This window comes from Rhinoderma darwinii, chromosome 8 (genome assembly GCF_050947455.1).
Source record: "Rhinoderma darwinii isolate aRhiDar2 chromosome 8, aRhiDar2.hap1, whole genome shotgun sequence".
NCBI lineage: Eukaryota > Metazoa > Chordata > Amphibia > Anura > Rhinodermatidae > Rhinoderma > Rhinoderma darwinii.
In genome coordinates, this window is record NC_134694.1 from 71,685,797 (window position 1) to 71,701,820 (window position 16,024).

The following is a 16,024-nucleotide window of genomic DNA, read 5'->3' on the forward strand; positions in this document are numbered from 1 at the left end:
CTGTTAACAAGCGCCGATCAACTTGTCATATCGTCGATCAGTGCTCTTTACTGGCAGAAATCTTCCCGTGTGAACCAACCTTAAAGTGTAGCTAAACGTTTAACAAACTTCTGACATGTCATAGTGACATGTCAGAAGTTTTGATTGGTGGGGGTCTGAACAATGGCTAAAACAAAGCAGCCGAAGCACTTGTGTGAGTGCTCAGCCGCTTCGTTTCTGTTCGGCTTTTTCTGGAAATCCGATGTATCGGAGTACGGGCTCGTAGACTTTCTATTAAGTCCGTACACCGATACATTGATTTCCGGAAAAAGTCGAAAAGAAACTAAGCGGTTCAGCGCTCACACGAGTGCGTCAGCGGCTTTGTTTTAGCCATTGGTGGGGGTCTCAGTGCTCGGACCCACACCAATCCAAACTTCTGACATGTCACTATGACATGTCAGAAGTTTGTGAAACGTTTGGCTACACTTTAAGGAAGTTTTTCTTAGTCAGTGGTTCTTTTGCATATTCTTATCTCAACATTGTAGACAAACATCTAACTCGAAATTCTATACATATTACTGCAGAAATTGGAAATGCATATTCATGAGCCATATAAGGATTTTCATTCAGATTTTAGCCATGTGCATCATAACACAGCATACACCAATTAGTTTTTTTTTAGTAAGTTACTTGTAACTATGTGAGTTGATTTTTGGATATAGTTGAAAATGTTAAATCATAAAAAATACATGTTTGTAAGCAATTAGAGATATACAATATAACATGATCCAGTTGTGGGAGACAGGTTGCACAACTCAAATCACATGTAGTGAATTTTTCACTATTTTTCTTTGCATGATTTATACCACTGACTCAGTTGTATTGAGGCGTTACTATCACGTAACTGTTTGGGGTTACAGCAAACTTGCGTCAAATGGTAACATCTACACATCACCTTGATTGAGACTCAGTGAGACGCACATAGAGTGCATTTCTATTAAAATGTCTGCCGTGCAACAGTCACGAGATTATAGCCATTATCTAGCCAAGGCCTAAGTCCGAGAACAGGGTAAAATAGTAAACAAGTAAATGCAGAATTCATTAATTTCTAGTTGCTTATATAGCGCCAACAAAGTATGGCCCTGTGATTATCATCTCTCACACATCAGTCCCTGTCACCAATAGGGCTCACAGTCTAATTTTTCTCACTTAGGCACACTTATGTTAGGGGCAATTTGCACAACCGATACATAAATATACCTAACAGCTTTTACAAAATATCTGCATATAGTCAGTGAGTTGTAATTCATTCTAGTAGTTATCCATACTTTCAGTGATTTATCATTGTTGAAAACTGTAGCTGAAAAATACCCATGCAATACTGCCTTATGCTTCACTCAGGCTTGTTTCAGACAATCAGTCAAAAAGTTATATCCTCTTATGGGATCATTAAAGGGGTATTCCAAACTTAGACATTTATACCATAACCACAGAATATGCCATAAATGTTTGATAGATGCACTCCGGGAGCCGCACCTATTTCAAGAACGGGGTTCATCCGACCCCTGTTTCACCTGGTGCGGCAGTCGCAACTTGCCGATTCCAAACGGGGACTAGTGAAGATGGGGCCGCTCTCGCCATTTCATTCTGTAGTATCGGAGTTACAGAAATAGCCAAGCAGCACTTACTCGGCTGTTTCCGTAACTACCATTGAACATACTCGGCCCCCTCTTCACTAGTCCCCACTTTGAATTGGCAGCTTGCAGATTCAAATACAACAAATAAAATAATTCTGCGTGAAAGACTATGAATGGTAGGGTATAACTTTTGGCTATTATATACAAACCAATGGAAATAACTGTAGTTTAAAGGTGTTCTCTCACAACAGATTGATGGCATATTGCTAAAATACACCATCAATGTTCGATTGGCAGGGTCTGACCAATGTGACCCTCCAGAGAAAGCTGAGTGGAGCCGACAGGTGATAAAATGTTTTGGCACTTCCTTAACATTGTTGATCATTCTAATGATCGGGAGGGGGGGGGGGGATTACAGCAGCTAAATCCCTGCCAGTCAGATATTGATGGCATATCTTATGCCATCAATGTTTGGCATGAGGACAACCCCTGTAAAGCTTGTCTACCATCTCTGTTTTAATAAATACTTGTAGTACCCTTAAAATAATAATTCAGGAGTACTTTTGTCTAGGAGTCTGCAGTGTGCCATTGCTTTGTGATTCCTCCTGGAAATGTATGAATAAATTGACAACTGGTTGTTACCATCCCCTTGTCAAAGGGGCGTGTCCCTATACACCGTAACACTGTCCAGTCAGTGCAAATAATGTCAGACTGTGTAGGGACGCACCCCAATGACAAGGGGAATGGTTCCACCCAGTTGTCAATTTATTCATAAAATTCCAAGAGGAATAACAGAGAAATGGCCCATCGCAGAGCCCATAGAAATACTGCTCGAGCATTCTTACTGTCAGGAGAACTGACAGTTCCTCTTTAAATGTCAGTTTGTAATTTAACACGGATTAAGGATTCCAATGAGGGCATACACCTTGTACTGTGCTTGGGGGTATTCTGGGGACATTCATACAAATAGAATAGTTTTGTGCTACGACATGATTTGCGACTTAAAATCATCCTCTACTAATGGAAAACAAATAAGTTGAATGGTCTCTACAAAATTGTATTCTAAGCCAGGAGCCTTACTAATTAAGAGGCTTCAATCAATCAATTAACATGGGCAAAAAGTTTAGAATGGCCTAAAAGCTGGTCTGTCATCGCCTCATCCGGACGATTTTCCTAAATTATTATTGAGAATAAAAGTTGGACCATGTTCATGTTTCACATTGTGAAAAAATGCAGTAGAGCAGTAATTTAAGACTCAATAAATATGTATTCTCTAACACTACAAGACGTTCAGTAACTGGGGGATTTTTTTCTCTTTGTCCTAGCTCTGGTCGTAAGGTTTCTCACAAAGAGATTTATTGGAGACTATGAAGCAAACACTGGTAAGTTTGAATAGAGGGTGCTTAGTGAATGAACACAGCTTGCACAGTAGCCTATGGATTCCTGGTCATCTCTTCTGGACATTAGCACAGGATAAACTTGTACAAATCGATATTATCCAAGCCCTACCATTTCCTTTACCAAGCACTACTCATGTTGTGTGTTTCCTTTTTTTTTTATGGCATTTGACTCTGGAGCATATGAACTTTGGTTCTAGGTCACCCGATAACGCAATTTATTTTTGTTGTAGTTTGTATGTGTTTTTAAACTTTCAGGACAGTTGTGTTATCATCATCCTTTGTAGACTTCTCCTTGGAGTTCATTCGCCTCTTGGATAATAACCTTTCCAGTGGCGTTTTAATGCCTCAACATTACTTGATAATATTATCTCGGGACAAGAAGAAATTATTTCACAGCTGGGTTGGGCCAGAGTCTCAATGTGAAGACATCATCACAATCCACAGCACGCTCAACAACATCATTGCTTATAGTCTGTTTACAGATAACCCGAGTATAAAAAAGTTCATAGTAAATGTAAGCAGGGTCTAGGATACAGATACACACAATAAACGACGTCTAAGGTATCATAAATGACCAATTTTAATACATAGATGCGGGTAAGATTTTGAGGAGTTCCATCGTTCTAAGACCTGCAGTAGATATCAACATTTTACACACCCAATTTTTGCACAACCCAAGGGGTTCTTTTTGCATTCTTTAAGTATTTCAATTTGCTTCATGTTCAGTATATAAACAAATGGTTTTCATGCTCCGCAGGTGCATTATACTCAAGAAAAGTGACAATTGATGGAGAGCAAATTTCCCTCCAAGTACAGGACACACCTTATGTTTCAATAGAGGTAAGCCCTTGCAAGATATGTGTAATTTATACAATTATAAATAATGAAATGTTAAATATGTTTTCAACTTTTACAGAGTTATAGTACAGCATACAGTTATTACACATATAAATGTATAGCTTAGTCCCAGGAACCATGATTTTGCCTGTGTTTTAGTATTTATTGATTAACAATCTGTAATTTATTAATGGTTGGGTGTAAAAAAGCATTTCAGTGCACACTAGAACCTTGTTCATTCCTTAGTTTGTAATGGTTAATGTTTGACTTCTCTGTTTCGTAACAGTTTAAAGAAATTCCAAAAGTACTAGGAGTTGATTCTGAACCCCCCATTCCATGATACTGTAGGAAAAGAAACTGCTTGTTCATTATTTCTGCGATACAACCTATGGGAAAAAGTTGCTAGGGACCTTGTGACCATAGCAAAATATACAACACATTTGGATCTTTTGCAAAGTCGCAAGGTTCTTTGCAAATTTGAATTCCCATGTTAGTCTTGCAAATGGTGACTTAGCCGTATCCTGTTCCCTGTGTTCCCATGCCCTGCTACCTGTATCCTGTTTCCCGTGCTGTGTTTTGTTCCTGAGCCTGTCTAGTGATTGGAGTCATGTCCTACTGCACCTACTGTCGTCCGCCACATCTGGCACAACCTGCTGCACCTGCTGTCATCCGCCACGTCTGGTGCAACCTGCTGCAACTACTGTCATCCGCCACATCTGGTGCAACCTGCTGCACCTGCTGTCATCCTCCACATCTGGCGCAACCTGCTGCACCTGCTGTCATCCGCCACATCTGGCGCAACCTGTTGCACCTACTGTCATCTGCCACAACTGATGCTACCTGCCACATCCAGCCCCATCCATGCTAAAGCCTCTGCCAATTGTCTGGAATATCTCAGGTGCTTTAGTGCTACGTACTTATTGTATAGACTTGTGCATTGACTGTGACTTGGCCAGCTGCCTCTCCGCTTCAGCGGAGCGGCCTAGTGGGTCTACATACCCCGAGATCGTGACAGGTAGATGTTGTGAAGGGGTTTTTCTTCACCATGGAAAGGATTCTGCGATCATCCATCCCTGTTGTCTTCTGTGGACGTCCAGGCCTTTTGGAGTTCACGAGATCACCAGTGCGCTCTTTTTTTTCAAGAATGTACCAAACTGTTGATTTGGCCACTCCTATCATTTGTGCTATGTCTCTGATGGATTTCTTCATTTTTGGTTTCAACTGTGTTTTTATTGAAAATTTTTCAACAATATACATATAACTTAGAGCAGCATGAAGGGCCATGCAATTCACATAGTAAGACAGTAACTTTCAATAGACAGACAAAACATCTGGGAAAAAACACAGGGGTTTAAGGGGGTGAGGAGGGGGGGGATAGTCGGAGCTCCACCTACCACCTAATCTTGAGTTCCCTGTATCCAATACTTGTCCCACGGGTCCCACACCACTTTGAACCTGTCCAGTTCATTGTCAATAGAGGCCGTCATATGCTCCATTGTACGTATTTCCCTAATTCTAGTTACTAAGTCGATGTGGGAGGGAGGGGTTGTCTGTCTCCATTTCCATGCTATCAACGTCTTAGCGGCTGTAAGAAAGTGTCGAAAGAGTCGAGCTGGTGATTTCCCCAAAGACCTAGGGGGAACATTTAGGAGGTAATGAAGAGGGTCTAAGGGAATATCCTGCTGCAACACCGCCAATGCCAAGTTCTTAACTTCCAACCAATACTGTTGTACCAGTGAACAGCTCCAGAAAATATGGAACAGATCACCTCTCTGACCTCTACATCGCCAGCAATCCGACGGAATACCCGGATTGAAGCTATGCAGAAAGGCAGGGGTATGGTACCAAAACATAAGGATTTTATATTGGTTTTCCTTATATGCAGTGCAGATGGAGGTTTTAGCTGCTTGCGACCAAATAATCTGCCACAATGAGAGCGGGATGGATTTATTCAGTAAGGCCTCCCACTTCAACATGTATCTATGCCCAGGCGGAGGGGAACCCTCCGGGGATAGCAATAATGCATAAATGGCTGAGATAAGCCCCCTAGTGGTGGTAGCATACCGACATAACCTTTCGAAGCTTGTAGGTGCAGTAACCCGCGTGGATCTAAAAGTTTGCTGCATGTAATGTCTAACCTGAAGATAGTGAAAGAACGCAGCGGAGGGAATATTATGATGTTTTTGAAAGTATGAAAACGGGTGAAGCTCTTGCGTGTGGGGATCAACCATATCAGCCAGGTGAAATACCTCAATTCCCGTCCACAATCGGACTATTCGGGAGGTAGTGCCCCCCGGGATAGTGGGAGTGTAGAGTACCGAAGTCAAGGGCGGGCAACCCGATGCCAAATGGAAGCGGTTTTTACAGGTTTCCCACACCTCCCTTTGAAATCTCATGGGACCCAATAAAGATGCAGTCGGCATTACTAGTGGGTCACCCCATAACAGGGAGTTTGGGTGGACCGGGGCCATCCATAGCTTCTCTATTTCGGTCCATTTATTGTACGCCCTTAAAGACACCCAGCTGGGTATGCGACGGAGGTGTGCCGCCCAGTAGTACTTCACCACATCAGGGACCGATAGTCCACCCGCAGATCGACCCGATAATAAAACTGATTTCGGAATTCGATGTCTGCCGGAGTGCCATATGAACCTGAGGATAGAAGACTGCATAGCCCGCAATTCCTTCATAGGTACTGCTACCGGCAAAGTCTCAAAGTAGTACAGTAATTTAGGGAGCAAGGTCATTTTGACCGCTGCTATGCGCCCAAAAAATGACATGGGAAGAGGATCCCACCTGGCCATTAGCTGACGTAGCTCTACAAACAGAGAGGGGAAATTAGCCTTGTAAACCGACGTATAGGAGGGAGTGAGTTGAACTCCTAAATAAGTCAGGGAGGTTTCCTTCCAGTTGTAGGTGTAGTTGTGTTTGAGTAGCTGGAGCTCCTGGTGTGGGACATTAAGAGGGAGCGCTTCCGTTTTAGATGTATTAGTTTTATATCCTGACAGCCTCCCATACCTACGGAGAACTGTAGTAAGGTTAGGGAGGGAGGTATGAGGTTTAGTGATAGTCAAGAGGACGTCATCTGCAAACAGGGAAACCTTAAACTCTTTATCTTGTATCTGGACCCCCGCTATATCCCTGGATTTCCGTATTTGAGCTGCTAAAGGTTCTATGCATAGCACAAATAAAAGTGGGGATAGGGGACACCCCTGACGTGTACCATTCCAGATTTGAAACGGAGGGGAGGTGGAGTGTGGGAGTTTAATTGCCGCTGTTGGTTTGGAGTAGAGACCACGCAGTGCTGTCAAATAAGGGCCCGAAATCCCAAATGAATTTAGAGTTTCGAACATAAATGGCCATCCCAAGCGGTCAAACGCCTTCTCTGCATCTAGACTAAGAAGGATCGCCGATTCCTTTTGCTTTTGGAGGGCATCAATGAGGTCAAGGGCCCTTCGTGTGTTGTCTCCTCCTTGCCTAAGAGGCACAAAGCCCACTTGGTCTTTGTGAATCAAAGAAGGGAGCCAAACATTGAGTCTATTAGCTAGAAGACGGGTGAAAATTTTTAGATCCGAATTCAGAAGGGCTATGGGTCTGTAATTGGAGCACTCTGCGTGGTCTTTACCCGGTTTAGGGATCAGCGTGATATGAGAATGCAGGAATGTTTGAGGGATGGGAGAACCCTGTAGGAATTCATTAAATAACGAAGCCATCCGTGGAACCAAGATCTCTGCAAAGGTCTTATAATACCCATATGTAAAGCCATCTGGTCCAGGGGCCTTACCACTAGGGAGGTCCTTCAATATATCAAACAATTCCTCCGCAGAGATCGGGGCATTCAGGGATGAAAGCTCCTCATCTTTCAGTTTAGGGAGAGCACAGGAAGAGAGATATGCTTGCAGCGTTTCCCTCCGACGAGCCGGATCAGGTGGTAAGGTATTTGGCAGGTGGTATAAGGATTTATAATAGTCATGAAAAAGTGTGGCTATCGTGTCTGGGTGATGCTGGAGTATGCCCGCCTTATCCCGAACCGCCTGTGGAGTACGAACAGTCGCCTGATCCCGCAATAGTCTGGCCAGAAGCGAGTGCGCCTTATTACCTTTGTCGTAATATTTCCTTTTTGTGTATAGTAATGACTTTTCTACCCCCTTCATAGCTAAGTCCTTGAGTTGTGCTCTAGCCTCTATCAATTTCCGTAGTGTCGGGACCGCCGGTTTAATCCCCATTTCTCTCTCCAACTTAGTAATTGTCCGATGGAGAGCCACCCGCTTGGCCCGAGAGTCTCTTTTCAATCTAGATCCCATTACTATGCATTGCCCTCTCATCACCGCCTTATGCGCCTCCCAAAGAGTGGATACTGAAGGAACCGATCCCTCATTAAGTGCATAAAATTCCCGCATATGCCCGGCCAGGCTGTCCCTAAGAGAAGGGGACTTAATCAAAGTTTCGTTTAAGCGCCAATGACATACTCTCGTATTTGGTTTCCCTATCTGTAGGGACACAGAAACTGGTGCGTGATCTGACCAAGAGATGGGGTCTATATTCGCCCCCTGGAGCGCACGGAGGGCAGGGACATTACCAAAAAAGTAATCTAAGCGTGTATGAGTGCTGTGCGTATGGGAGAAGAAGGTATAGGACCTATCACCTGGGTGATCCACTCGCCACAAATCATAGAGCTGGTGCTCTCTAATTAGTTGCCTAAAACGTGTAGAAAGTCCTGTAAGGGTGGGCGTCGGAGTAGCGTGTGTAAGAGAGACCCTATCCATGGACGTGGAGAACGGGACATTAAAATCTCCTCCCACCAGCCATGCCCCCCTAGGAAGCTTCTGGAGTTTAGAAAGGAGTCTACGTAGGAATGGAATCTGTGCGGTATTAGGAGAGTAAACGTTACATAAAACGATGGGCTGTCCAAGCAAAGTCCCCTCTATTATAACATATCTGCCTTTCGGATCTAGATGTGAGGTGTGAACTTGTATGGGGCAGGAAGCTGCTATCAAAATGGCCACCCCCTCCCTTTTGCGACCTGACGAGGCAGAGTACACAGCAGGATACGCCCCTCGGGCAAATTGGAAAGTTCCGGATGAATCTAAGTGTGTTTCCTGCAGAAAAGCAACTTCCGCTCCAAGCGATTTCAACTCCCTGAGAAGCAAGCGTCTCTTCACATTGGAGTTGAGACCCTTGACATTAAGTGTGACAAATTTAACCATGGTCAAAGATGTATGAAAGAGCAAAGAATGATGTGGAAAGTGCGGATGTATACAGCTCACAGTTATGTCGGGGCCAGTCCCATGTCGGTTTCAAAGCAAGCAGTGTTCTACGGCGTCCTTCTACCTTGGAGGTTCTTGGAGGATTCACTGTCGTCTCAAGTGTTATTTCGGATGAAAGTAGGAGGGAAGGGAAAGACACTGGGGTAAAGACGTACCAGGGAGACAATACACATATCTGCAGTGAGAACAAAGAGAAATGCATGAGATCAATGAATTTCAAACACACTCAGAAAATACTACCAGGGAGAATACTATACCCTGGGGCGGGTGATATTAAAGCAAAAGAAAACTGGTAATACAATATTACCCTTTGCAACTCTCTCTAAAAACAGAGGGAGAACTGCAAAACAAATTACCCCTATCAAAAAAGGAGGTCGGGTCTCAACAGTCGAGGAACCTAGTACAAAAGTACGTATAAATACGTACAGGCCGAGAAAAAACAAAAAGGGGGTGAAAGAGCCAAGTGTATCCCGGGCAATCGCGCCCTGCCACAATTTACGTTAACGAATTAAAGCGAAACAACATAAAATCAGAAATATAATCCTAAATGCATTTTTAGCCTAGGATAGTGCAACTGGCGAAGGGAGCAGCTGGTATGGGTGACCAGGCTCCTTCACATATATTACGGAGGTGCCGTGTATCTGCGCAGCGTCAATCAATTCAAATCAGGTCTTGGTGAACTTCGGGTAGACTGTCGTCTTGGAGAGGTCCTCCGCTTATTTCGGACCGACTGCCAGACTGGAGGTGGAGACGAAGGCGGCAAAGGAGTCTCCCAATTCTGCATCTTGGGCGTTGGTATACCAAGGGAGTCACAGAAATGAGGCAAATCCCCTGGGTACCTCAGGGTTGCAGAAACACCATCTCTTCGGGCTGTAAGGGAGAACGGAAACCCCCATCGATAAATAATATTGTGGTCCCGTAGGGCTGCGAGAAGTGGACGAAGCAGACGTCTTTTCTGTAACGTAATCCAGGAGAGATCCGGGAATAACTGAATCGGCACACCGGCATACTCCAGGTCTTTACGCTGACGGGCTTTAAGCATAATGTCCTCCTTAGTGCGGAAATCCTGGACACAGCAGATGATATCTCTGGGCTGAGATGTAATGGATTTTGGTTTCAGTGCTCTATGCGCTCTGTCAAGCGGTATCCGATTAGACGGGGGTGCACCCAAAAGGTCGTTAAAGATAGTCTCTAACACGATGGGAAGATCTTCAGACCCCGAGGGCTCCGGTATGCCCCTTATCCTTATATTAGGACGGCGACCTCTGTTATCCAAATCCTCTAGATGCAGTTGCATATCTCTAATGGACGCCAGCTGGGAGGACACTGAAGACTGTATCACAGAAACATGGCGCCTAGTGGCATCGTGGTCATCTTCTAAAGCCTCCACCCTCGTAGCAATCTGCTGTATATGCTGCGACACCCCCGCCAATTCTGAACGAAAAGCTGCCTTCACTTCTTGTATCATACTCTTAAAGTCCTCTTTAGTGGGCAACTGTGAGAAACATTCCCTCCACATAGGGGGCACATCTGAAGGAAGTGAGGCTGAATCCTCCAGGTCAGAATCTGAGGCATATGCAGGGGCCTGGGCATAGGGGGTCAAAGATGGTGTATCCCCCAGATCGTCTCTCCTCCCCGGCTGCTGGATCGTGGGCCGTTGGGGTTTAGGTGCAGGCCAAATCTGTAGGGCCATTTGTGCTGAGGGCTGTGACATTGGTGGTTCAAGCAGGTGTACTGGGGCCTCTGACTGAGCTGATGCTCCTCGTGGCCTGGCCTCCATTGCTCCTGGGATAGGGGACCCCCTTCCCTGCTGTTCACAGGACGAGGTGGAGGACAGATTAGGGGGGCTGGGAGGGTGAACTTTAGCCATCCGGCTATTCAGCTTACCCTGTACGTGGGGCACTGTCTCCTCTCCCTGCTCGGACATCTCCCCTTCCTTCTGACACGAGGCTGTCCAAGATGGCTGCGGCTGAGGGAGCGGCGTGGCTTGCCGCCGAAGAAAGTAGCCGTCGATCGTTGGTGGAGCGGCGGCGACCTGGTGCTGTGCTGCAGGGGTGAGTCTAGACCCTTGGGGTCTTTTTTTCCCCATATGAGGCACCTTTCCCCGCTGTAGGCTGCTGGATCTGCGTGGCAGGGCGCGGAGCTCTCAGTTTATGCGACCGGCGCCATCGACTGCTGGCCACGCCCCCCTTTTTCTTCATTTTTGTAAGCCTAACAATGGTCTGTTTCACTTGCATTGAGAGCTCCTTTGAGCTCATGTTGTGGGTTCACAGCAACAGCTTCCAAATGCAAATGCCACACCTGGAATTAACGCCAGACCTTTTACCTGCTTAATAGATGAGGTATTAACGAGGGAATAGCACATGCAGCCCATTAAATAGTTTTTGAGATAATTGTCCAATTACCTTTGGTCCCATGAAAAAGAGGCAACTACATATTAAAGAGATGTAATTCCTAAACCCTTCCTCAAATTAGGATGTGAATACTTCCAAATTAAAGCTGAGAGTCAGCACTTTAAAGGGAATGTGTTGCCAGAAAAACATGTTTTTTTTTTAAAAATTAAACATTTAGTGTGTGGGTGATTAAACATTGTTCAAATTTTTTTATTTTTTTTTGCACGAGCCAGGAAATATTATAAATTATTTCTAATTTATAATACTACCCATTTTTGGTCACTAGATGGAGCTGTTCCCAAAATTGCAGCATTGCAACATTGGGTTAAAAGCCCTCGCTCTAGTGAGCTCTCAGCATTCCCCCCTCCTTTATCCTGGCTAGTGTCGGGATAAACGAGGGGTTTGAAAGGTTTAACCTCCTACACTGTGTGTCGCCATTTTTTGAGGTAACCCACAGTGTAGTAGGTTTACATACAGTAGTAAACACACACAAACACTAACATACATTGAAATCTCTTACCTGCTCCTGCCGCCGCGGCTCCCTCCGGCCCGTCCGCTCCGTTTGCTGCCGCTGTTCCATGTGCACAAGTCCGGAAGCCGCGACCGGAAGTAGTAATATTACTGTCCGGCCGCGACTTCCGGTCCACAGGAAAATGGCGCCGGACGGCGCCAATTTCGAATAGGACTGTGTGGGAGCGGCGCATGCGCAGTTCCCACACAGACGCCGTACACGGCAGTCAATGGGACGGGAGCCGTTCGCAGTCCCTATGGGACTGTGGCTGCCGTATTCCATGTCTGTGTGTGTCGTTAATCGACACACACAGAAATGGAACAAAAAATGGCAGCCCCCATAGGGAAGAAAAAGTGTAAAAATAAGAAAAAGTAAAACACAAACACACAAATGAATATAAACGTTTTTATTAAAGCACTAACATCTTTAACATATAAAAAAATTATTTGTGATGACACTGTTCCTTTAAGCACACATTGATTATATAATTGACTATTAAATATGTTTTGGTAAACAGCTAAAATGCCAAAACTTCTGCCACTGTCCAAATAATTCTGGACCTAACTGTATATTCAATTTAATGAACATTATAATATAAAATACTAAAAGATGACCATTTTCTTGTACTCGCCAATAAGAAATTTGGTACCCTAGGCAATAAGACATTGATCTAATGTAGTGTTTCCCAAACATAAATCCTTGAGTTGCTTGGACACCAGAACAGAGCAGTAGCAAGACCTGTCACTTTTACAGTAGGGAATGCAAACTGATTTCAAACTTTTTTAAAGATGTTTAGCAAGTCTTTCCACATATCAAATAATAGCCCTGGCCAAAAATACTAGAATGCTTTACCGTCTTCTACACCAAGGTCATTAGCTTGGGAATTACTCATCTAATGTGCAGCTAATGTGGGCAGCTTTATATGGTGCAGCAAAGATATTGCCTTTGAGACATAAATATAAATCCAGCCCTGCCCATTTACCCTCACATTATGGAGTATTACTAGTCATAAAGAAAAATAAAACACTCACATGGAATTGTAGTCTTACCTCTGCAGACCCTTCCAGCATGCTGACATCACCATGTCATATAATGTACACCATGATGTCATCACAGCTGCCAGAATCACATCATTTATATTTAGTTTTTTTTATAAGATCAGGTCACAACAGACATACCATGAGTATTAGGATTTTATGGTCCAGTAGCTGGAGCAATGGTTCTTAGTCAGGGCCCAGTCTGAGGTTTATAATATTTTTAAGGCTACATTCAAACAAAGATCACAACATTTTTATTATTTTGTATAATGAAATACTGATATTGGTTGTCAAAGAGGGAACGTACATTGATATGTGAGAGTATGTCTAATAAAGGCAAGTGGGCAATGTTGGGAATTGAAGAGGTTTTTGGTTTTAGGGCAATACCTAGACTTTTAAGGGGATATGTTCTCATAAATGAAAAATAACACCTTGCCCTGGGTCCCTGGAAACACATCAGTCATATATGAATAATTCACATACAGCGCTATAACCAATGGATGACATCACACAGGGTAATACCTCACGACCATTGGACTGTTTACATATGGCTGCATTGTTTCCAAATTAAGGTCCCAGAGCAAAATGTAGTAAGTCTTTTCCTTGATAGCCTAATATTGTCATAATCTTGGAAAACCCTTTAATAAATTGCATGCAGTTACCTAATTCGAAGTAACTAAGAGATATAACCATTGAATAATTTCGTTATGGTGAATCCAATGTGCATGGCGTGTAAATATGGGGCTCTGACAGTCACCCTGATAATACATTTTCAGAACATTGGTCTTATTCAGGCAAAAATTAATTATTGCTATTTATGCTGCTGTTTCAGTTTCCTGTCACTAGGGGATGGGGCCCCATCTTATTTTACTATGGGGCCCTATTAATATAACTATGGGTCCAGGGGCTTGGTACATTGTATACTGCATGTACTTTTTAGGAGGTGGTTTACAGATAGTGGAAAGTGTAGCTTTGTGAGACCCATAATCAGCACATGGAAATGAACACACAGTCCCATCAGATAACAGGACATTTCAAATCCTTCTGTCAGCAGTGAGGTTAATGCCATATTAAACTTTTCTTGGGATAAGATCCAACTAGAATTACCATATGAATTCCCAGAGAATGAAGGAGGCATATCTTAATTGTAAGTAGCCAAGCATGAGTCACTCAGATTTTTTATTTTTTTTGCTATGGCTGCTGAGATGGATCATTTTCTTTTCTTGCGTACGATTATATTATAATAAATTAATAAAAATTGAACCATTTGGATATAGTTAATTTTTTTGTGACAGTCAAATGGACAAAACGTTGATATATTAATCCATTTATAAAAATTAAGTATTTGTGGAGAAATATATTATTTAATGTACTTATTTCTTAAATATAAATTATGTTTTAGCCTACAAAAGACTACGAACCTCTATTGTAGATGTTAACATGGTGTAAGTGTTGGTACATGACACATCCATTTAGGCTTAAATCCAAGGTTTACCACTTGAACAAGAATAGACAGAAGTTTGTACATGAATCCAGCAAGCTTACAGTACACTTTAGCAGCCAAGTTTGATTATTTGGAAATATGCCCGTCAGCACAAAAACAATGGGCATTTAATGCAGATATGTGGCAAGTCTGGAAATGCTTGTAAGAAGTGCGCGTGTGTGTGTGTGTGTGTGTGTGTGTGTGTGTGTGTGTCTGTGTGTGTGTTTGTGTCTGCAGGCAGTGGTTAATAGAGGGCAAAGAAATATGTTGATTTGTGATTCTGCATGTGTATGTACATTCTAAAAATGTAATGTGGTTAGGGTCCATCTTTAATTTACGTATAAAGCATCATGCACATGGCAGAGCCCTGTGCAAAGAGCCAGTATGGCATGCACGGAAGTGGTACGGCTACTTACTAAGGAGCCATACACCTCAATATGCGGTCACACAGGCTTCATCGGACTCCGTGTGTACTGAGATATTCTGCCCTAGAAGCAATGTTTCCTTATACCTTCATACGTACATAGTCTGTTAGTGTGCCACAATTTCTTTGTGCCAAATTCATACAGAAACAGATTATTATGTAAGCATGGGAAGTCCATTAGGCATAGGTGGCACTTCTGTTAGGGATCTCATTCCTGTCCCCCAACTGCTAACGTTTATTGTCTGTTCCTATCTGATTACCTCCGTGCCCTTCACCAATCTTACTAGTGTAAGGGCTGCAAGAGCAAGGATCTTGACTTCAGGTCTTCTACACTTAGTAATCATCTCCACATCGAGACTTTTCCTGACAATTTCACAAGAAACCACCACCACACTCACATATGCTGGACCCCAATACAACCATTAGAGCTGTCCCATTCAGACTAGTACTTCATAGTGCTCAATTATTTTTAGGTTTTGAGTTATGAAAGTATAACAACTGATGCACCAAATACAAAAAAAGTTTTAACCTTGTCTTAAACTGCCCATACACATTACAGTAGATTAATGTCGGCAGATCCCACCATAATCAACGGTAATCACCGACCATCTCATGTGTACAGAGACCTTCTGACTGTCCCCAAAGTCAGATGTCAGGGGAGACAATGATCCAGGTCCACTGAGGGGCCGGGAGATAAACCGCTTTCAGAAGTGCTTGGCAGCAGCTTGTCTCCCTCTTTACATTGAAATAAACATGGATACACTTATGGGGAGATCGGGGGGAGATACCTGTTAAACAAATGAGATATCCTATGTGTGTGGCCTATTTATAGCTCATCTAGCATCATTGACATGAGGAATTTGTTTACAGAGCAAAACAATTTAGGTTGGATCTGCAGATGGTCAAAATTCTCTAATGGGCCACAGACCTTAGATGGATGGCAGACACCACAAAAATGGACTGTATCTGAGAAAAAATCTGATATCTATGATCAGCTTTCATTTTGTCAGGATTGGCTATTAATATGACATTGTATAATGGGGCAGACCTACTATT

The 16,024-nt window shown here is 43.3% G+C and overlaps 1 protein-coding gene across 1 annotated transcript in view; it reads left to right on the forward strand.

The window, feature by feature from the left end:
• Nucleotides 1-16,024, forward strand: part of LOC142659521 (ras-like protein family member 11A-like) — a 56,314-nt gene that overhangs the window by 954 nt on the left and 39,336 nt on the right. Inside the window, exons 2-3 of the mRNA XM_075835732.1 lie at nucleotides 2,942-2,998; nucleotides 3,774-3,856. Coding sequence (XP_075691847.1) covers nucleotides 2,942-2,998; nucleotides 3,774-3,856 — 140 coding nt within the window. The remainder of the gene's footprint in view (nucleotides 1-2,941; nucleotides 2,999-3,773; nucleotides 3,857-16,024) is intronic.